Source organism: Mustela nivalis, assembly GCF_964662115.1.
Source record: "Mustela nivalis genome assembly, chromosome: 20".
Lineage (NCBI taxonomy): Eukaryota > Metazoa > Chordata > Mammalia > Carnivora > Mustelidae > Mustela > Mustela nivalis.
The window spans coordinates 25847620-25869875 of record NC_139039.1 but is presented as its reverse complement, the minus strand read 5'-3'; the positions used below and the strand labels follow the sequence as shown (position 1 = coordinate 25869875).

Here is a 22256-nt window from a genome sequence, read left to right as displayed (position 1 = left end):
GCTGCCGTGTCACCCCGTGTCCTGACCCCCCGCCATCCCGCACGGAAGCCGCGGCCCCCGGGCGGACGGGCGCTGTGCACAGGCGGGCGGGCCCGCGTACTCACATGGTATTCAGCAGAACTGACGGGACTTCCAGCCCTGAGAAGTAGCCTCGGACGGAGGGAGCCAGCGCATCTGCAAAGACACGTGCGGAGAAGGCGGTGAACCAGGGCTCGCGGCCGCCCCCCCGCTGTTCCCAGATGGGCCCACTTGCCCCCAGGGGCCGAGGACGAGCGGCGCAGCGGCCCGAGAGGTCTTCCCCGTCTGCCTAGGGCACGCGGGGCCCGTGCTCAGGGGGCACAGCGGACCCAGCGGCTCCCACCCTCCGGGCTGCCGATGCGGCTCGGGCTGCCTCCCGGGCTGTGCAGGCGCACGTGTCTGCTCCCACAGAGGAGCGACAGCTCGCCACCCATCCGTGCCACTGGCCAGGACGTCTTTGAGATTCTTTTAAAAAAGGGGTTCTGGCTTCTCGGCCCTGTGGGGTATGTGGTACCCCAAGCTCTCTGCTCACTCTGCTGAGAAGGACCTGCAGCCCCAGCTTTTCCAGGAGGTTTCCAAGCGGAAGGCTGGCAACAAAACAAACAAACTGAGTGATGCTTTGTCCACCTGGCAGAACGTTCCTGGTCCTGCGCTGAGGAAAATGCGAAGAAACAAACCAAAGGGCAAGCAAACTTTGGCCTTAACAAATGGCAGTGTCAGTTCTGCCCCGCAGCCTCTGGCCAGAAGCAAGGAATGGCCATTTACCGCTGCTGCTGCTCCTTTGCCCCGGAGAAGGGAGGCCTCCCCATAAAGCCGGGGAGCCACACGGGCAGCTGGGGCGGGGGGCAGGGAGCGATTACACGAACGTGGGGAGACGCTCAGGAGGGTTGGATGGCTCTGTGGAGAGGGGCTTCCTCCCCAGTGTGGCAGGAGAAAGACGGATCTTTGACCTGGGTCTGGCCCAAATTCTAGAATAGAATGCAATGCTGGAAGGAATTTTATCCTGATAAATCTACTTCGATGGTTTAATAAAGCAGATTTTGCTGGAGAACCCCCTTTTCACACGGCACCTTACTCAGATCTCCAGAGCATAACAGATGCAGTAGCGTCTGGCAGAGGTGGACATGCAGGGGGCCTGAAACCTGCAAGGCAACCCCAGAACTGGGGGGCGGGGGGTGTGCTCTGGGGGGCTGATGACACCCCCTCCTCTTCTAACCTTTTACAGGTGGGGAAATCAATGGAGATCCGGGTATTCTGAGTGACACCCCACAGGCACAGAGCCCAGTGGGGTCAGGATCCAGGGCCCGGGCTCCACTAGCTCTCGGGACTTGTCTAGGAGCGGGCCCCCAGACGGAGCTCACACAGGATCCCGGCCATCGGTCTTGGGCCACACACAGGAGTCCTCAGCATTTCCTTCTAGCCCATGGGCCTTCTTCCTCTCTGGCCCTCAACACAGGGTGAGGGGCCACACTGGGGGACTCGATCCCAACATGGGATCTCAACTACTTGGGAAACGAAGACTTAAAAAGACCAAAGATGCTTTTTGAGCTTCTCCCCACACCAGGAATCCAGCTCAGAGAACCCCTTGGGCCGGTTGTTCATGGAAGATCCTCTGGGGACCACCTAGAAATCAGATCACCAGCTTGAGGGGTCCCCCACATTGTGAGAGGGCAAAGCTGTATTCCTCGGGAGCCGGCAGCAGGTACTGAAGTTCATCTAAGGCAGGGCCAGAGTGGTTTTCAACACTCAATAGCAATTACGGGGATGAAGGCTAAAAACCTGTCATCTTGGGAATTCAGGAGTAAATGCAGAGTAAAGAAGAGAAATAAAGGAGGGGAGCATGGGAAGGACAAGGGAGGGAGGAGTACAGGGGTGTGGGAGGAGGGGCCACAAGGGAGGAGAAGGTTGGTGAGAGAAAGACAAAAATTTCATACCTACCCATGGCTTATGGCTTTGTGCATCTGAATCCACTTGCTCACTAAGCAAAGGGCAGACTCCAGGTGGTAAAGGAGGGGGTGGGGGCACAGCCCCATGGCAGGTGGGGGGCTGGGAACCTAAACACACAGCGGGAGGGGATAGGTCTGTGTGCACTGGTCGGAGGGAGCGTGGTGGTGGTGACTGGTGTGGGGCTGGGGCGCTGAGCCCCAGCAGGCCAAGACATGTTGGTGTTTCAGAGACACAGGAATGGGGGGACTGACCAGGGGGGTGGGCGCGCAGTGGATGGCATGACTTCTGGTGACGGTGACTGCGAGAAGGAAGCCCTTCATCTCCTACACACCACCCCAGCCTCAGCCAACCTCTGCTGCACGCTGGCCTCTTCTCCCTGCCCGTCCTGGCACCCGCAGCCCTGGAGTCAGCCCTGTCTAGAACACCTGAGCGCTCCGGGGCAACAAGCAGGCTGACTCTGGGCTGTGGGGTCTGGGAGAAGTTGAACTCAGCTCACCGAGCTGAGGATGGTCCGCTGGCTGATTCTTCAGGGAGGATATGGTGATGGAGTCAACAGAGGCCCCGAAATTCACTCCTCTGTGCTCCATGGCTCGAACACTACTGCCCCTGCCAAAGGGTGGCTCTTCTCACCGCATTCCACAGACCTCCAAACCCGCAGCCTCTTGCAGGTCTGAGGGGGTGCAATAGCACCCACTTGCCAGCAGAGGGCAGTGCCTCCCCCCAGGGCCCAGGCTGAGCCGCTCCCCTGCATTCCTGTGCAGCAGAGCAGAGCAGCAGAGCTCCGGCGCTACTCAGAGTTGGAGAAGCCGCAGCTGGTCCAGGTGAACAATCTATTTTGTGCTAACTGCCGTCCTCCAGAAGTGGGGGGGACGGACCCCCACTTGGGCTGCCTGTTCTGCTGTGGTTTCTGACTCCAGGTCACCAGTGGCCATTCCTGCCCACTGCCTAGGGGCTGCTTCCCTGCGTCATCAACACTGGGGAAACCTGGGCTTCCCTGACTCCCTCTCCAGACACGATGCAGCAGGGGTAGGTCTATGCAGCTTCCGTGTAAGACAGGATCCTGTCTGTAGGAAAATGCACGTGGTAGAAAAATGCACGGGAGCTGGCGCACAGCTACACACACCAACAGCACACTCACAACCCTGCCTACCACCCTGGGGGCTTCTCAGGTCCCTAGCAGAACCTCTCCCGATGTCTGTGACCAGCACTACTGCTCACGCTGCCAGGCGGCTAAGCACACCACTGCGCGCACCGGGGCCTGGGAGCCCATAAGCAGCCCAGAAGACCCTGGGCCCTGCCTCCCCTCAAACTCGGTAACGCGGAGTCATGACCGCTCCGGTTCACTGTGCAGGGCCCACGATGTTCGGGGTTCCACCGTCACGCTTCGGGAATGCTCTTCGAAACACAGTGGCCCCGCAAAGGGACACTGAGGTCTCCAGTGCCACAGCACGGATGGTTCCAGCTCCGGTGACACGTGTCAGAGAGCTCGGACAGGAGAGGGGAACCCCCAGAGACAGAAACAGCCCAAGGCAAAAATAAAATGGAATGCTAGGGAAAGTAGTAAGTATCTGTGAAAGTCATTTCTGTCCTCTTCCGCTTACAGATGAGGAAACTAAGGCAGACACAGAATTCACATTCCCAATCATGCTGCCGCAGCACGAAGACCCTGACCAGTCTCTAGAGTGGGGCCCTCAGCCCTTCCGCAGGGCCCGTGAGCCGCGCAGCGCAGAGCAAGCAGGGAGGCTACGGGCCTGCGCTCTACTCCCCACCCCTCCCTTCTAGCCACTGCCTGGCCTCACCACACCGGCCTTAGAAGCAGCAGAGGTGCCTACCAGGTGCCTGCCTCAGTGAAAGGAGCGACCCGCGGTTCTCAGAGCGCAGCCCCTGGCCCACCAGCATCCCCTGGGAACTTGTCAGAAATGCAGAAAGCTCTGGGAGAGAAACCCCAGCGCCTGCATGTCACAAGCCCTTCAGGAGATGATGCACAAGTCCAAGTTTGAGAGAGACTGCTCCTGGGTGAGGTTTCCAAAGTGCAGCTGGACGCAGGCTGTCTACAGATACTCTGGGGTCAAGCCAGAGAGAATGCAGTCTCTGCCCTTTCCATGGAATCGAGATACACACTGAAGAGTCCAGAAGTTCCACCATGAAGAAACACGTCCAACTTGTTTAACCCTGGGTTTCCCAAATTTATCTGCCCACAGAATCTTTTCATTACGTTCGCCGGCAGTTGCTGAGAACTGCTGGAGAGGATGGCCCCTTCTGGGGGTGATCTTTGATGGGTCCGGGAGGCCAAAGCATGCCAATGTGGCATCCAAGTTTCTAGCTCTTAAGAAAGCTCGTACAGCAGGTGCTGTACCTGAATACAGATTTCCCCAAGACCCGCTGTCCAGAGCCGGGCTCTCCTTTTCTAGGCACGGATATTCAGGGTCCTACACGGTGCCCGAGGAGTGCCCACTGCCCCGCTGGGGCTCTCCCCACACTGCAACAGCAGCAGCCACCCCTCCCACGTTCTGCAGTCATAACCACGCCTGGCCCGCTCACTCCAGGCCCAAGGATCCACTCCGAGCAGCAGCACCAAAGAAAGCATGTCAGGTCCTACAGCAAACCTTACCAAAGGGCTCTACGCCAAGGAGAGGCTGGTAAGCCAGGAGCACGCTGGGGTCCAAGAAACTCCAGACTCACCCCAGAGACTTGATTAGTCTGCAACCCAGGAGATGATCTTCTCTATGGGACTAATCACAGGGTTCTTTAAAATAGCACCCCTGCCCTATCTAATACAGTGTTCACCAAAACCGGCAAACACTTTTCAGGAATTTGTTCAATGAAATCAGGCCCACAGAGGACCGCTCTAAAGGAACCTCCACCCCCCTCCCCTCCCCCAACGGCTGGCCCATCCTCTCTCTCAGCAGATGCGGAGGGCACAAAATGCAATCTCGTTCTCTCCTCTTTGCCCGGCATCTAATACCCTTGACTAGGGCAATTCAACAAGTCGCCATCATCTAGGCAAAATGTCAAGATCTTTGTGAATAGCTCCAAAGGTTAAGTCGGCCTCCTGACCTACCCCAACTGCTAGGAAGCGAGCGAGCGAGTCAGTCCTGGCTGGAGGAGGTTGTGCTCCAGCCCGGCCGCATGCCCCCCGCAGGATCTCCCTGTCCGGACGGTGGGACACGGCTGGGGCCTGAGCCCAAGCAGGGACAAGGTCTAGACCCCTGCGAACACCTCCTGCTAAGACCAGCCAAGGCTGGGCTTAATGAACCGTAAGCCTTCAGGGATCATTCTCTCTCCTGGGCTTTTAGACTCCTTCCCTGTCCGTCCTAAGCACAAGCCAGATTCCTGCCTTCAAACGGGCATGCGAAATGTGCTCAGACACCCCAGAAGCTCACTCAAGACGCCACTCGGGCCGAGGGCACCCAGGCGTGTAACATCCTGTGTCAGATCAGGTCCACGGTGGCTGCTTGTCATCCATCTTTAATTCCGTCAGTCTGTTAATTTTTAACTATGTTTGCTATCAAGGGCCATTAGAGGTCCCCAGGAGCCGAGGCCAGTGAAGCGAGAAGTACTTCATGGCAGAGTGCACGAGGCTTGAAGTTGGGGTGGCCCACTTTCCCATCCTGTCACCGAGCGCTGGCCTTCCCCACCGGCAGCACAAATCCTGAATAAAACATGATCCCATTCGGAGTCGATTTGCCTTTTTCCCCCTGTCAGAATTGGTTTTCTTCAAGAAGTTCACTTTCTTTTTATGAAGGCGCCATTTTGTTTTTCTAAACTTTCTCTGCTGCAGCCTTGGTTTTGTTGCCAGGGCACTTAGAATTCACGTACTTTCGGATGGTATCTGGCTGCCCATTCCTAGGAAAGGAGGCCCAGCCCTGGGCGGATGGCCAGCTGGCCGAACCACAGCCTGGCCTCGGCACACACCATGGCCACACGCTGCCACTCTTGCCCTGGGCCCTCAGGGTTCTCTTGGTGGGGTGCTGGTCTCGAGTCCCTCTACCCTAACTTCTTCTAGTGCTACAAAGGGAGGGCTCAGGAACTCTGAGCCATGCGAGATCAAGTTCTAACAAAAAGAAGGAAACAGAAGAGAGCTCGGTTAATAATGACTCCAGGCCAAGGACTGTACTCCTTCCCTCAGCAGGACCCCATCAAGTAGATACTCATTCTTCCTACCTAGAGAGGAGGAATCTGAGCTTCAGTGGGGGTTAAAATAAACCTGCTTAAACTCCTGAAGGTAGCACAGTGAGTGGAAACAGTCATTAAAACTGGCCTGTTTGATTTTAAAACGAGTCCTGATTCCATACCAGACCCCCTGCACTGTCCTAGTGGGACAGTCCGACCACCATTTTGCAGATAATCTCAAGGATGAGGTGGGCTCACGGACGCGGGGAAGAGATCTCACTGCGAATGAGGCTGGGGGGCTAAACTTCCCACAGGCCCTGGGAAGTTTAGCCTTACAAAGGACAAAATGAAACATGCTTCAGAGACCTGAAAGACGGTGCCCCAAGTGAAGGAAATCTTGCGGCCCCAGCCAGGAAGAGGCCCACTTGGACCTGTTCTCTTGGTCATGGCAACGGTGAATTTGAGGAGAGTCTTGCTGGGTTCCCCAACCACGGCCAGGGCGGCCACAGCCCCAGGGGCCGCTCGGGTTTCTGGACAGCTGCCGCTGCAAGCTACCCGCTGTGGTGAAGCCGGAGGCTCGGCGGCAGCAGCAGCTCTGGCCAGTGGAACGCGCCATCCCCAGGCATCCTGGTGGAAGGATTTCAGACAGCTTCTGAGGAGGCCCGTGAGGACGGGCCGAATGTTTACGGCTCTCACGGTCGCACTAAGGGCTCCCGAGTTCTCCAGACACCGAACAGCAGAGGAGGGGATGAGGAGGACAGAGAAGGTAAACAGGAGGTCATCTGCTTGGCCAGGGTGAGATCCTCTGGGGTCTGGCCAGAGGACTATGGAGAGTAACTTCCCAAGGCACACGAGGCGACACTGCCACCTGGAAACAAGGCCAGGCAGGACTCTAACGGAGGGACTGTGGGAAGAATGAGCCACAGAGTCCAGGGAGGAATGGGCCGGATGACCCATGGGTCTTTCTCTTCTCCAGTTTCTCTGATCAGAAAGCAAGATAAGGCAGCAGCTGGAAAGTTCAGGGACGACGGGTTTGACTGAAGCAACACACAGGAACCACTCGCTCTCTCTGGGAATTCAGCTGTTTCCCACTCTTGATCTATTTCCTGTCAGGGAGAGGTTTTTCTCCTGACAGGCGTGTCCGGGCCTGCTGTGGGGGGGAGACTTCCTCTGGGGACGAGTCCTCCCGGCGCTGGCACAGGCTGCAGAGACCTCGCTGCTGGATGGAGGGTGGGTGCCGTCACTGGTGACTGTCCCCAGATGCCTCGCCTTTCTCACCTGTCCATTTATTCTTTCCAACCTCTAGCCTTCCATCTGGCCACAGCCATGAGGACTCTGTGGCTGCCTCAGTGTGGTCAAGACGCTGCTGGATGCCTGGAGCATTCGAATGATCACAGCCTGGTGGGGAGCTAGTCCTGCGTTTCCTTTTTGTTGAAAATGCACATGCTCCTTTAAAAAACTAACATTTATGAAGTGCTTACTATGTGCCTGGCTCTCTTGTTCAGAGATCTCAGTTACTTACTTGGGAAAGAAAGTGTGAGAGAGAAAGCACCAGACAGGGGAGGGTCAGAGGGAGAAGCAGGCTCCCCGCTAAGCAGGGAGCCCGAGGCGGGGCTCGATCCTAGGACCCTGGGATCCTGATAGGAGCCGAAGGAAGATGCTTCACTGACTGAGCCACCCGGGTGCCCCCAGGCACTCTTGTTCTACATGAGGGATTCTTAGGCCCACTTTACCGAAGCCCAGAGAGGTTAAGGAAGGCACTTGTTCCGTCGAGGTCACACAGCTCGCCATGGCAGAGCTAGTGTCTGACCAGGTAGCTCCACAGCCCGCACGTCCAACCCTGTGCTCCTGCCAGGCTCAGCCCTCCTGGGGCAGGACCAGAAACAGCCCCGAGGTGGTCTGCGAAAGGACAGAGGGCTCTGTGCTCCCTTCAAAGTGGCAGACACAGGCCCAGAGCTCAGAGGAGGCCGGCGCTGGGAACACAGTGCCTGGCCGGCCTGCCCCAGCCTGACCTCGTGTGGGAGGAAGCCAGAGGCTCCTAGACCAGAAAGCTGAACAAAACCAGGAGCTAGACGAGGCTGGCACATTCAGGAGAGACAGCACCCAGGGGCAGGTCCCCTTCACTGACTGACCTTCACAGAGCGGGAGCTTTAAAGGGAAAGGCACATTATCAGAGGATCCACAGTTTCATCGAGGTCTAAAAACAATTTCAAGCCTTGGGCTGATCAGCCCCCAAAGGCAAGCTCTGCAGCCCCTCAAAGCTCTGCTCTCCCAGATAATCACAAGCCCCTGGCGGCAGGATAATCACAAGCTCTGCAGCCGCTGGAGAAAGCCAGGCCTGGAGGACCGGGTCTTGGGTGGTAGGAGCTGGTGCTGTCCCGCAGGCCAGGAGGCCGACGCCCTGAATCTCCCAATTCTTCCCTTCCCTTCGAGAGATGCCAGCCGCTGGGGTGCCGACACCCCACCCATGGGCCGGGCCTTGGTCAGGCTCCCGCTGCAGGACCAGCCACCCTACAGCACTGCTGAAACCTGAAGCGGCCTCACCCTGTGAGTCCCACCCTCTGGGGGCTCCCCCAAGGCCACACTCCCACCTGGCCTGCTCCCTGGCTCTCCCCTGGGCTGTGTGCTTGAGTGACACCCCGTGCCAAAGCAGATCTCCTGTGTCTCATCTCAGTATTCTCCACAGGACACAGTCAGTGACAGAGGAGACGCTTCATGAAATTCGTTTTTATAAAACAGTGTAAAGGTTCAGTTCGCAGTCGCCTCTTGCGGAGTCAACGCCTGGCGCGGGCGGGCGGGCGGGCGACCACACACTGCTCCTGGCCTTTCTCTCCCCCTGCGATCTCTCTTCCTTCCCTGTGTGCCTGGGTCACTCTTCCTAGGGTCCATTTTTGTACTGAGTTTGGGTTTAACCTTTATAATTTGTCCAGTGTGTCACAAGGCACCTCCCAAGGGGCACGTCCCGCCCTGGGAAGTCTGTGCTCCGATTTTAGACTCTTCTGCAGACGAGCAGGTGACGGGTTCCAGCCGTGAGCCGCGGAGCAGGCCTGCAGATCTGCCGTGACTCAGGACCAGTGAGGCCTCTGGAGGAGGAGCAGGTACCTGGGAGTGGCTCTCTCAGTCCTACTTACCTGGATGAGTTTCCGGCCCAACAAGGTGGCTCTGGTCAAGGGTAAACGCTATTCTGTTTCTAGAATGCAATGAGAACAGTGCACTTTGTTGGCTTTCACTCTGCCCCCTCAGCAACAAGACGGAATGACGGCACCGAGCAAAACTGCACGGGGACAAAAAAGGCTGAGCTGTGTGAGGGCGACATGGTGGAAGTGCGGTATGGGCTTGAGGGCAGAACTTTCCTAAACGCCGTGGACGAAACCTGCCCTCCTGTTCGCAGTGACTTTCAGAATATATTTAATATATTTCAAACACCAGTGACCTTGAAAATAAACAGGAAGATCATGTCTACAAATGTGAACGATCTTCTCAGAATGCCATTGTTTGCTGCATCAAGATGTTCTTCACCTCCACTGAGGACGCGGCGGGACCACAGCCCAGAGTCCCATTACCTTATGCGGTGACGCCTCAGAACTGGGATGTGGCATCAAGCAGGCATCTTCAATCTAAAGATGGAGATGCCAGACCACAGACGACAGCTGGGGCAGAACCAGAGGATGCGACTCCTGATCGTCAATGACAGTTCCTGCCTCTTGGGTCCTCCTTCCTCTGGATCAGGGCGGACAGAGCAGAGAACACACTTCTTCGATTCCTACAGGCTTCCGATAGCCAGACACACGATCCCTGCTGAAGCAAGATCTCCTGGCAGAGCCAAGCCACGGATGTGAGGCAGAGAATCTCCCAACGTGCAGCTCTTGATGGCTCTGGAGCCCAAGAAGGGACCAGAAGCAGCACTGAGGACGTGGCTCTGGGCCAGGTCACCGCCGGGTGCTCTGACGCCTTCTCCCACGTGGTGTGTGCTCAGCGTCACAGCCCGATTCTACCGTGATCTCAGAGATAACCTCTTAGCTCCAAACTCGCATCACCATGAAAACAAAACGCTGAAGTCTGCTTGAGATCGTTTTTGCTCTGATTAAAATTTTTATTGAAATCTCTCAAATGTTACCAAGAAATAATTTTTGCAAAATGGGGGAGGGGGGGGAAGAGCTAACAAGCAAATTCAGCATGGGAGCTCCCTCTGCTGGTCTGCAGTAGGCTGGTATGTTACAAACACATTCCCAGAGACAAATCTAATTTGCTGGAGAAGTGGACAAAAGACAGGTGTGTTGGGCTTTGCCTCAGGAGAGAAACACTAGAAGAAAAAAAAAATCCAAGTCTCAAAACAGAGCACAACATTGCTAAGAAAAGCAAAATAATACAAAAGCTTCTCCAAAGACATACAGTAAGATCTCCAAACAGAACTGGAATCATCCACTAAGGGAACGCTTCATTTTTGTCTTCCCCACTGCTCTACCTCCAGTTAATAAGAATTCTCTCGGGCCCTTTGGGTGAAGGTTAAGTTCTGATTCCCTTGTCTTTGCCTCCACGTCTCTTCTTACCGGCTTCTCATCTACTTAGAGAAGAAAGATCCAGGGAGTCAGTGGAGTGAGGCCTTTCCAAAATTCCAACAGAGAGTAAGTCTTTGGTGAGCCAGCACTGAGGCGTGGAAAGAGCAAGGCCCGGGAGTCAGGTGACCTGGCTCCGGTCATGACAGAGCCACTCGCGACTTTCAAGAAGTCTCCATCTTCTCCAGTCTCTCTCCTCAACTGTAAAACGGGCCAGACCTGCTGGATCGGTAAAGCCTCTACCAGTTCATTCTAGGATTCTCATCTTGGACAAAGACATTTAAATAACTGTATCTGTTCATGAGCCTTTAGGACACAGAACCCAAGCGTGCACTGGGAATGACTCCAAACAAGTTTTGGGGTTGAGCACAAGGATCTCACTGACTTCAGATGACAAGTTCCACCAACTTGAGGACCGACGTGGCGGAGCCAAGTGGATTCCAGGTTGGGAAAGTCTCAGGATCAAGGAAGAGCTCCCAGGGGAGGGTGCCCGACGGGCAGCACATCCCACTAGGTCAAACGGTTGAGTCCATCTAATCCTGGCACTACCTCTCACCTCTCTCACGATGGGCACGGGCTTTCTAATCTCTTAAAACTCTTCAGTTCCTTCTCCCACACACCCCCAGATATACTCTGGATTACATCCATTTCAGGAAGCCTGGGCAAGTTACCCGGATGTTAGTAAGGCCCCAAAGCCATCATTCCCAGTCTTTTCTGGCCACTGTCCACTCTGGCTTTCCCAAGGCAATGGTGCAAGGCTCCACGGCCGATTAACAAAGCCACGGATACTCAGAGTACCCTGCACACATGGCACTTTCCTTGGCATTAGGAACATTTGCCTCAACTGTCAGTTTATCTACACTTAGGCAGTCTAGGAAGAGCAGCGAAGACCTATCCACCGACGGTGGGGGCGGACCCACAATCAGAGGGGGCCTCTCTGAGTCACTCCCCAAGGCCACTGCCAACATTTAGACGACTCCGCAGAAGATAGGCACAGGCTGTGTTTTATTCCCCTCTCGCTCCCCGGCCCCGGAGGAGACCGAGCGCTGATGAGGATGAGCGGGCAGCAACAGCGAGGGGAAGGGAAGGGGAAGCGGAAAGCACAGCTGATTTGGACCCTGGGCCCTCCGGCTCCGAATCCCAGGGCTGCCAGCTGTTCTCACCTCGCTCCTGGTATAACTTTCTATCTCCTTCTGCCAACACCGAAGGTCACCACTTCGGGGGGCCCAGGCACCAAGGCGCTGTCTCTGTAGTTTGCCCGCATGGTGCCTGAGAGGCCAGGCCGTGCGCATGTGCACACAGCCCCGAGAGCTTGGCCCAGACGGCCGGACGTCTACACAGCCAGCACCACGCCCGACCCCGCGGCTGCGAGGACAGAAGCTAGGGGCTGCCTGTCCGGGCTTTAGACGCCACCGCGGGCTCCGTGTTGCACGGAAGAGTTCTCGGTCAGAAGGAGTTTTCTGGGAAGCTGTGTATTTCGTCCAGCCTTGTAGATAAACACTAAGTGAAACACACAAACACCCCACCTGTCTGTCCAGGCCAACAGTGTTTCCAAAACCAGGCACACCTGCTTCTAGAGGAGTCACACGTGCGCTAAAACGAATGCCATCTACGTGTTCTCTTAGGTGCTGCCGACCGTCACCCCAAATCCTCACCTTACTTCATTACTACTGCCTGCGCTAAGAGCAAAAGGGATGGCCACATTTGTTTTCAAGGGGAGAGGGACAGTTAGTACGTAGTAATCCTTGTGAAGAAGCGAGGACATTATTTAATTACGAAGGGAAGTGGGTCCAAAGAGAGACCTTCACCTTCACCTGGAATCACATTCTCCACACTACACTGTACCTCCTTTTCTAAAGGTGGAAAAAAGGAACCCTTCACCCTTCCTGTAACATCTGCAAGCTAGCACACGGTCCTCCTGGAAGCTTCCACCTTTCCCCTCTGGTCGCTAGCTCTCCTAGGACACGGGAGCAGAGATCTCTGCACACACACTCGCACACATGCGGACAGACTCCGGCAAGCAATGCGCCTCCCTCGGCAGCCCCTTCTGCACAACCAGGCAGGCACGACTACGTTCTGGGGACGCCTTCAGGCTGGCTGGGGGCTTGGGGGTGGGGGTGGGACCTGCGCCCCGTCTCTCGTGTGCGGTATGAGGGTGAGATCATTAGGGAAGAGAGAGGTGTCATTTGGGGCAGACATCAGGCAGTGGGTGATATCATTGCTGTCAGACGGTCCTCGAGTCCCGGAGGAGTGTCAGCTTGATTTAGAGGGGATCATTAATCTCCGGAAGGGGGGGGTCTGTTAGCCGGACAGGTGTTAGTTGTACGGTGTGCTCCGGGGAACCGGGCTGGAGAGGACCGGGGGTGGAGTGAGTGGAGTCGTGGCCGATGGGCACCAATTACCTGGGCATGCAGTGAAGCGGGGTAGGTGAAAGCAGGAGGAGGTAGAGCAGGCGCTAACTCCGCTGGGTACAGAGGGTACGGGGCCCACACTTCAGGGCTACTGGGGTAAAGTGCAGGCACTGTGAGCTCATCTGCAAGAAAAGAATAAGGGAAGAGTTAGTGGTCACCAAACAGCGGCTTTCAAATCAGAAACAAAACACCGAACGACCCCGAGCCCCCCGCAGAGCCAGAAGTCAAGTTACTCTCATGCTTTCAATAACCTGTGGCTTCCGGTCCCCGAACGCCAAGCAGGGAAGTGGGGAATACAAAGTAGAAAAAAACAAAAAAAAGTGTCAGGCATCTGCTGCCTGTCGGCCTGCTGGGATCTCAGGCCTGGGCTCTGCCGGGACACTCTGATGTCCTTCCAACCGTAGCTGGGGGACCACGGGAACAGTGGGGATTTCCTGCCCCAAACCGCACACGTGGCCCACTGAGGGACAGAAGAAGAAAGAGAACCGGCAGGACACATCCCGTGAAAACCCACTGGAGAGCCTGCGGGAGGACACGGCCGGGCCACGGCAGGCCCAGAGCCACGGCAGGCCCAGGGCCACGGCAGGACCTCTCTGTTGATCAGTGTCACCCTACCGACAAACACACCATGGCCCCCGGGCACGGGGCGGCCGCTGTGCCCACGGGGCATTGAAGATGTCAAAAATGCTGAGAATATAAGTGAAACAGCCTGGAGTGTCCCGATTAAAGTTAAACTCCACGAAGATGCAAACTAGAACATTCGCAGTTGCTGCTTACACTGACGTATTTTCTAGGGGAAAGAAAGCCAGTCGTGTTGCCAACAGACTGGTCCGAATCCGATTCCACTCAGGTCAAGCTGCCGTTTCCCAGACTGAAGGGCGAGCGCCCGGGGCTGCGAGTGGATCAGGACGCGATCCATTAAAGTAACAGCAAACACATGAGGGAGCGTCTCAGCGGAGAGAAAACTCATCTCAGTCGAGAGTCACCAGCCCGGGCTCCGAAGCAGTGATCTCAGCACGCTTTTATCACCTGTCAAAGCTGCAATCGAGCCGGCCAAGCGTGCTACCCGCGGCTGCCAAAGGAGTCCGGAAAAGGCGACCGTCCTAAAGCCATTAGTGACTCTGCCATTCAGGACTTTCCAGAAGTCTAGAGTGCACGTGACCCAAGGTCAAAAGAGTCATTTCACTCCTGCCCGCGTGTAAGAAGCCACCCCAGGCCTGCTCATTCCGGGTCTCCCTCGTCCTCCCCAGCCTCCCCCCGCCCCCCAATCTCTGGCTCTGGGCAGGGTTTTCAGTATGGGAAAGGGGCTAGAGACAGGAAACGTTCCCGAGCGTGACATGGGGACTCTACGGAGCAGCTGGTCTTACGGTGCACAGGGACCTGCGGAGGGGTCCGCGGCGAGCCAGCAAGGCGAGAACTATGGAACATACGGCGGGAGTCCAGGGCCGCCGGAGGACGGTCCATTCAGAGGACCCCTCGGGGGGGCCCAACAGCGTGGAGGGCTACCCTGTGGCTGCCGGAGCCCCCGGCTCCTTCTCTCAACCAGGCAGCTCCAACGTCCCCTTCGGCTTGGGGCGCGGAGTGCAGACTGCAGGAGCTTAGACCGGAGAGCCTCGCCCACAGGGAGGAGGACTCCTGATTCGAATAGGAGCTCAGCAGCATCCCAAGCTTCCTCAAACCGTCAGGCCGACACCACCTATTTCCAGTTCTAGGCTGCGTAGTTTCGGTCAGAGAATTCCTTACGGAGGGGCTGGGAGAACGCTTCGCAGACCCCTGTGTTTCCCGTCACGACGCGACCATCTGATTCCCATTAGAGCAACTCTTGAGGGAGCTCCGCTCGTGGAAACCAACTGCTGCCCGAACCCAGGCCTCGGACTTTAAACAAACAACCGTTCTCAGGAATGGCGAGCTGTTACTGTTGTCGGGGGTACTGTTATTTCAGCTACCATGCTATTTTAAGACATTCTGAGTCTTTAAAAAAAAAAAAAAAAAAAGTCAAGACTGTCTCAGGACCTCGTGCACACACGTCTTAGCCCGTGTGGCTCAGCCCTGCCTACTGCGCCGGCGGCGACTCTGACTCCGCCACCAGACAGGGCGAGGCAGGTGCAGCCCGACGGCAGCAGCACTTCCGCATCCCGTGGCCGCACAGGAACTGGCCGAGCGGGGGGTGCTCCACTCTGATCCACTTTCCTTCAGAATTTTCAAAACTGAAAGAAGAGGTCTCTCCGGCTCTGCGACCCGGCAGAGGAAGTAATGGGGATGGGTGGAGCCGGGATCTCAGTCTCAGCCTTGACGGACGGACTGATGATTCCCAGACATTTCCGCACCCGACGCTGCTGAGTAACAGGAGAAGTCGGGGAAGGGAAGAGGAGGCGTGAGAGAGACGGGCGTGAAGGCGCGTTTGATCGGGTCTCTCCTACCTCTCCATCACCTGCCCCTTCTCCCCGTGAGGAGTCTGGAGTGACCATAAATGTCCGGAGACGTGCAGCGCGGAGTGCACCGGCCAGGGGGAGGAAGACGAGCTCCAAAGGTGCCGGTGGAGATGTGCTGGGCGCGAGAGCCCTGGGGGAGAGGACCGCAGCGAGCAGTTCTCCCGCCACGTTTCCAAGGGTTGGCCAGGGGGAGCCCAGGACGGGAGGATCCGGGTCGCAACCAAGTCAGCAACCCTGGGGCCAGCTCTGAGACTAGCATTTAGTGTGCAGTACTGCTCGTTGGGCGGAACAGTACCTGGTGGAAAACTCTCAAAGTTCTTTAAAGATGCGCCACTGTTTTATTAAAGGAGCTTAAGAAATATCCACAGGAACTAGGTCTAAAATTTTTCAATCCGTTCAGTATTGGTCACACTGAAACAAAAATGAAAACACCAGCAAAAGAGCAAAAGGAGGCTCAAACCAGAACAAATCTGACAGATGATGATTTTCAAAGTTCAAAATAAAAGCAGTGGAACCCCTTCTTCAAACTAATTTTTCCCAGAATCCTTTTTAAAAAAATGTTGTTTGAGAGAGAGCGAGAGAACGCGCTCACGCATGCGCACACAAGCAGGGGGAGCGTCAGAGGGACAGGGAGAGAAGCAGGCTTCCCACTGGGCAGGGAGCCTGATGCAGGGCTCCATCCCAGCACCCTGGGATCATGAACTGAGCCTAAGGCAGGTGCTTAACCGACTGAGCCACCCAGGCATCCCAAAGTGTAGCAAATTTTAGTTGACTTAGTGGTGTTGGGGTCGAGCTGGACAACCTCAACCCCCACGACAGCCCCAAAGGCCTGCGAGGGTTCCAGAGAACAGTCTGAAAACGGCTCTTAGAGCTGCGCTCACTCAGGGACTAATTGGAAAGGAAGCGCCTTCCAAGTCTCAGAAGACTGAGCTCACACCTACAGCTCCCGGAAACCCACCTGAGAAGGCCATGAGCCCCTGGAGCAGGAGGAAGAAACCAAAAACACTGCAGCAATTGGGACAGAAGCCAACAGGCTCTCCTAACACAGGCTCCAGCCCCCGAGGTCCCTCAGAATGCCTCCAGTGCAGGGTTCGGGCCTTGCAAAGGGCAAGAAGATTGGAGGTGGGAAGTTGAAGAGGTAAAATGAAAGGAAGAAAGGGGACTAAATCAAGTCAAGCTATTTGCTCCTTCCTGCAAGCTCCCAAACCCTCTCTTCTCTGGACGACAGTGCCCAGAGTGCGCCAAGGCCGGGAGTCCGTGTTGCTCAGGGTACGGCCGCCACAACAGTAGCAGCACCTGGGCTCTCGGGAGGCATGCAGGTTCTCAGCCCTCCGGCAGGCTCCCCAAATGACAGTTCAGTCCGCCTGCCCGGGAAATCTCATGTCCGCCTACCTTGGGGATCCCCTGCCTGAAGCTGTCTCCTTGACTCTCTTACAGAATCATTATCCCACATTTTGCTGGCCAAGAGCTCACAGGACTATTTGTTAGATCAGTGGATGACACACTCCCGCAGAGAAATTGTATGATTATGGACTTGCTTTGTGAGAGAAACGGGAGGGTCAGAGCAACACAGGCACAACGGGCACCGCGGGGCCAGGACAGAATCACGCCTGCGGGAAAGCCACCCTCACAGACGCCTCCACTTCACTAGGAGGCTGAGGACTCTGAGAACCCACAGCCTCTCCTGTGACGGAAGAGGGCAATACACTGAAGGAGCTTTTGCCTTTGCATTCTCTTCCCGGTCGCCAGTACTGTGTTGAGAAAGCGGGCTCCCTGCTGAGCAGATGCTGAGATGCAGGATGCGATGTGATGCCATGCGGGGCTCCATCCCGGACCCTGGGATCACGCACAACCTGAGCCAAAGGCAGAGGCTTTAACCCACTGAGCAACCCAGGCGCCCTGAGGATAAAGTTTTTGAGGGCTCCCAATATACATCTGAATAGGCCCTTTTCTTAGCACAAAATGTGCAACCAGAAGAACTCAAATTCTGACAAACAAGGACTAGAAACTCCCCCAACTCCACCTTTCGATCCCTTTGAAAAGAAAAACTGCAGTGTCTGAGGTCAGTTTAAAGCAAAAAAGCTGGGGAAGATCAGCTGGTCTGCCTTTTCATCTTGGATGAGGAAACCAAGTTGCAGAAAGGTGAAGCTTCCAGTCTAAAGTCACGGAAACAAAGATGAATGATTCCCAGAAACAAGGGCAAGACGAACAAGGACAATCTTTAATGAACTTAACCTGCGTACAGTTGAGAACGCAAGTTCCAAGAACTTCAAGTCAGTATTTACTTTGCCTCTTGGGTATTTTCATTGGGATTGCTTGGGAAATATTCCACAGCAATCTCCTACTCAATGTGTCTGTAACTCAACACGGTCCCTCCAACTGCCTATCCTCTTTGGTTCCAGATTTCAGTAAAAGACGCCACTCAGTTGCCCAAGTCATGGTGGCCGGATAGTTCCCCAAGGTCCTACCGAATCTGTCCCACCATCCACTCCGATCTTAATTACCATTTCTGGGTTTCTGGAAAGGGCCTCCTTACCGTCCTGGAAGCCACGCTGCAGCCAGGACATTTAAAATACACAATTCTGCAATGTCACTCTCCTGCTTAAAACCCTTCTAGGATTTCTCCTTGCTCTCAGGCCAGTGTCTGAACTGTGGCTACCATTGCCCAGAAGACCACACGAGATCCGGCCATGATCCTCTTTGAGACCTGCCTCTAACACGGCTCACCACCGCGGGCTAGGACCAGCCCTTCCCACTGTGAGACCAGGCCTGGTTCTCCCCCACTTCCAGACCAGGGGCATTCCTCTCTCTCCTTTCAGCTGGCTAAACCCTTACTTATTCTTCAAAGGACTCCACTTAGATGTCCCATAGGGAGGTGGAGGGGAAGGGGGGAGCACTTTCTCTTTGTTCTACTGGGTCTTCTATCTCCAGGCTGGGCTGTACCTCCAAGACTGCAAGTTCTCACTCTTTGCTCACCCAGCACTTAGCACAGAGGGTCAGCAAGTATCAGCAAATCAACCATTTGCTCTCTACTTGATAAAACCCATGGAGAAAGAACATAATTTCCAACTGGCCCTTTGGAGGCAATGATCAAATTGTAGGTTAATTCAATTCTATGTGGGAGAAAACTAGACACAGAAAGAGGATACATGTGCGAGCATGTAAATGTGACTTCTTTAATATGATTTCATCTCAATCCAGTCTTAATAATACATTATGTTTGCATACATTTTTATATACAACTAAGAGGGCATATGTCCACTATCATTTTGGATACCCATTAAAAGCTCTGTGGAGAAAAGGGCAGAAATGGGTGGTCTCATTTTATCAATGAGAAAATAATCTATCCATGGTCTCATAGTTAACTGGTCCAAATTGGGACCAGAGCCCTGGTCTGTTGTCTTGTGGCTCAGGGTCCCTTCCACATACCATCCTGCCCCCGCCCCCACTCCCCACTACTGTGGTGGCCATAGGCCCTAGGGCACAGGTGGTCTTCATTTCTAGTTACAGCATACTCAGTTTACTAGAATACACCCAGGGACAGAGTCCTTTAGGAGAGCTTGCCTGGCAGATGAAGAATTTGGCAAAAAAAAAAAAAAAAAAAAAAAAACCAAAAGGCCCAAACATAATGAAAAATTCCATTTTTAATGAAAAAAAAAAATCAATTTTGAAGAAAAGACTCTTAAACAGCCAACTCTCACTCACACATACTCACAAGCAGCTGATTCACAATTGTTAAGCAAAGCCCTCAAAAATCAGTCCTACAAGGCCGATTCTTTCAAGGACTATCCTATCCAGACACATTCTCTTGTTAGGGCTAAGAATGTAGCCCATGCTGACTTCCATGACCCAATGATGAGCTCTGGAAGTGGGTGGAAGAGAGGGTCTTCCCCAAATTCACATTTACCTGGAAACGTTTTTAAAAACAGGAATTGTGCAGGTTTAATTATTTAAGGATCTTGAGAAGAAATCATCCTGGATTTAGGGAGGGCACCAAATCCAACGACTGATGTACTTAGGAGAGTAGAGGACACAGAAAAGGTGCTGTGAAGACCGAGAAAGACCGGGACGACGTGCTACAAGCCAAGGAAGGCCAAGGCCGGCCAGTAGCGGCCAGTGTTAAGAGACATACGAGATGCTTTCTCCGCTGGAGTCTCCGGAAGGAACCAGCACTGCTGACACCGATTTCAGACTTCTGTCCTCCTAAACTGTGACAGATTATGTTCCAGCCACCCACTGGTGGTAATTTTTGTGGTCGCCCTAGGAAATGACGGTTCCCAGAGAAGGTTACACACTTTCCCTGACTCCCCAAGAACAGAAGTGTCAGGGAAGAGTCCAGAGATTTGGTGAAAAGCTCAAGGGAGGTCTTTGCCACCACCCAGCACAAATCACAAATGCAATTTCCGTGTTCCGCACGTGGAGCGAGATGCCAGGGAAACCAAGAGAAATCGAGTCTGTGCTCAGCGCTCTTCCACGTCTACCTACTCTTCATGATGGCCCTTGGCCACTTCCATTGTTTCAATTCTGAATTCTCTTGAGGGTAACTCGTTAATCTACAGCTTTGATTTCCACTCCAAAGTAGACATTCCCAACTCACCCACAAGCACACCATCGATCACCACCAAGTCCTCTTCTCACCTCCCCACACTCTCCTTTACCCCATTTGTTCAGGTTCAGAGTCTCCTTCATGCCCCATATCCACACAGCTGCTGAATCCTAGTAACAGTAAAGATGACAAAGATACTGATAACAATGACAGTAACAGCAGTAGCAGAGTAGTCACTAATGGTTTACCAAGCACATAAAATGGGCCACACACTGTGCTGGGAAGTATGGACACGGGCCCCTTCCCCACGACAAGGAAGCAGAGGCACATGGAGGTTATTAATGAACCAGCCCATCACTCACAGCAAATGGCAGGACCAGGATGTGAACCAGGCATCTCAGTCAGCCCAGAATCCAGCCCTTCGCTTCCCTGCCTCTCGCACTCCTGCTGCCACCACCCAACTGCAGGCTCCAGTCACCTAGAACTGCAGGCTTCAGTCACCTAGAACTGCAGGCTCCAGTCACCTAGAACTGCAGGGTCCAGTCATTCTTGACTTCAAACTGGCTTCCTGCTAACTTCCACTGTCTCCCCACTCCATTTCTTGTCTCCAAACACATAATCCTGAAGCAACCTGCAGGAAAGCCAGCCCAGACCCACAAAGTGTGTGCGCCAAGAAAATTCCAAAACGAAGTTGGTCTTGATTCAGCTGGCCCAGAGTGCCTGCCCCTCCACTGAGCGACTTTTTGCCACGCGTCTGAGCAGTCACTGCTCTTAACAGACCCGTTCTTCCGCTTCCCTCCAGCTGTTCCAGGCCAAAAAACCATCCAACACAATCTGTGGTTTTAAAATGATCTGATTCCCGAGCTCAGAGTTGAAGGGAACCCGGAGCATGTGCAGGAAGAGAACTGCTCTGGAACCAGTGGTTCCAGTCGCTGGTTCTGTGTTCCCGCTCATCCCCACTGGACACGTGCACTCCTCTTCCGTCCTGAGACCCGCAAGGGCAGGGCAGAGGGTTGGCTCCCCCTGGCCCCTCCCCTAGTCAGGCACCTGAGCTTGAGGGAGCGGTGGGGTTCTCGGCCGGCTTCTCCGAGATCTCGGCTTTCTTAACTGCAGTCCAACCTACGTGTGTAACAGGAGCTGCAATTCCAGAAAGTGTTGGTTTTATATCCTGTTAACACTACGAAACCATTCGCCCAGCTCCACTCTGCTAGAAACTGGGCGAAGTTTCCCAAGGTCGGACTCCAGCGCAGCTGTACTCGCAAGTGTGCCCCGGACGCTGGTGCTCAGTAAATGCTTCCTGAATGAATATACCCTTCCTTCTGCGAGGCGCACCCTCCTGACTTTCCTCTGTTCTAGAATGCTGTGATCAGTTAAAGCGAGTCTTCTGCCTCTTCTGTTGCCAAAACAACCCTTTCCGTCTGTGGTAGAGAATTTAAACTGGAAAGAGACTTCAGTATTGTACGTGTGAAGCGTGGCGAGCGCGTGGGGCCATCCGCATATTGAGCGGTAATAATAAGGATATTGACACAGCACACATTTTGGGCCGAACACTTCAGAGACTTGAACCTGTTTATTCTCCACAGCAACCTTCTGAGGCAGGTTCTGCTAGTGTCATCTCGCTGTCACAAATGCAGGATGGTAAGGGCTTGGAGAGGTTAAGTGACAGGCCCAAGGCCATGTAGCTGGGAGCGAAGCCATGATTTCAGGGCAGACAATGTAGCTGCAGAGCTCATGCTCTCACCCCCCAAACTGTTAAGGCCTCACTTTTTTTTTTTTAAGATTTTATTTATTTATCTGACAGACAGAGATCACAAGTAGGCAGAGAGGCAGGCAGAGAGAGAGAGAGGAAGCAGGCTCCCTGCTGAGCAGAGAGCCCAATGTGGGGCTTGATCCCAAGAACCCTGGGATCATGACCTGAGCCGAAGGCAGAGGCTTTAACCCGCTGAGCCACCCAGGTGGCCCAGACCTAATTTCTTATAAGTTAGAAAGGGCAGGTCACGACCTTCAAAAACAAAAAAGAAACTGCTTCTGTGGGGTGGAAACATGACGATTCTGATCTGCTTAATTAATTAAAACTTAAATTTATAATGAGAAAAGCGTACTTAAGAGGTGATTTTCACCTATGTTTTCCAAAAACTAGTTAAGAGACACCCTCTGTGTCCATGAACACCGAGTAAAAGAAAAAGGAGGCATGAGGCATTGCAGGTTTGGCTCTCAGAGAGGACAGACAAGA

General features: G+C 54.4%; 1 protein-coding gene across 9 annotated transcripts in view; it reads right to left on the bottom strand.

Annotated features, from left to right (window-relative positions):
* Window positions 1-22256, bottom strand: part of RBPMS (RNA binding protein, mRNA processing factor) — a 172134-nt gene that overhangs the window by 11300 nt on the left and 138578 nt on the right. For 5 of the 9 annotated variants that reach the window (XM_082715651.1, XM_082715650.1, XM_082715657.1 and 2 more), the window contains 3 exons: window positions 13037-13167; window positions 1957-2072; window positions 105-174 (listed from right to left, as the gene is read on the bottom strand). In XM_082715651.1, coding sequence (XP_082571777.1) covers window positions 105-174; window positions 1957-2072; window positions 13037-13167 — 317 coding nt within the window. Of the gene's footprint in view, window positions 1-104; window positions 175-1956; window positions 2073-10147; window positions 10382-13036; window positions 13168-22256 lie in introns of those variants that run through there. The other 4 variants (XM_082715656.1, XM_082715655.1, XM_082715654.1 and 1 more) reach the window with 2 other exon arrangements.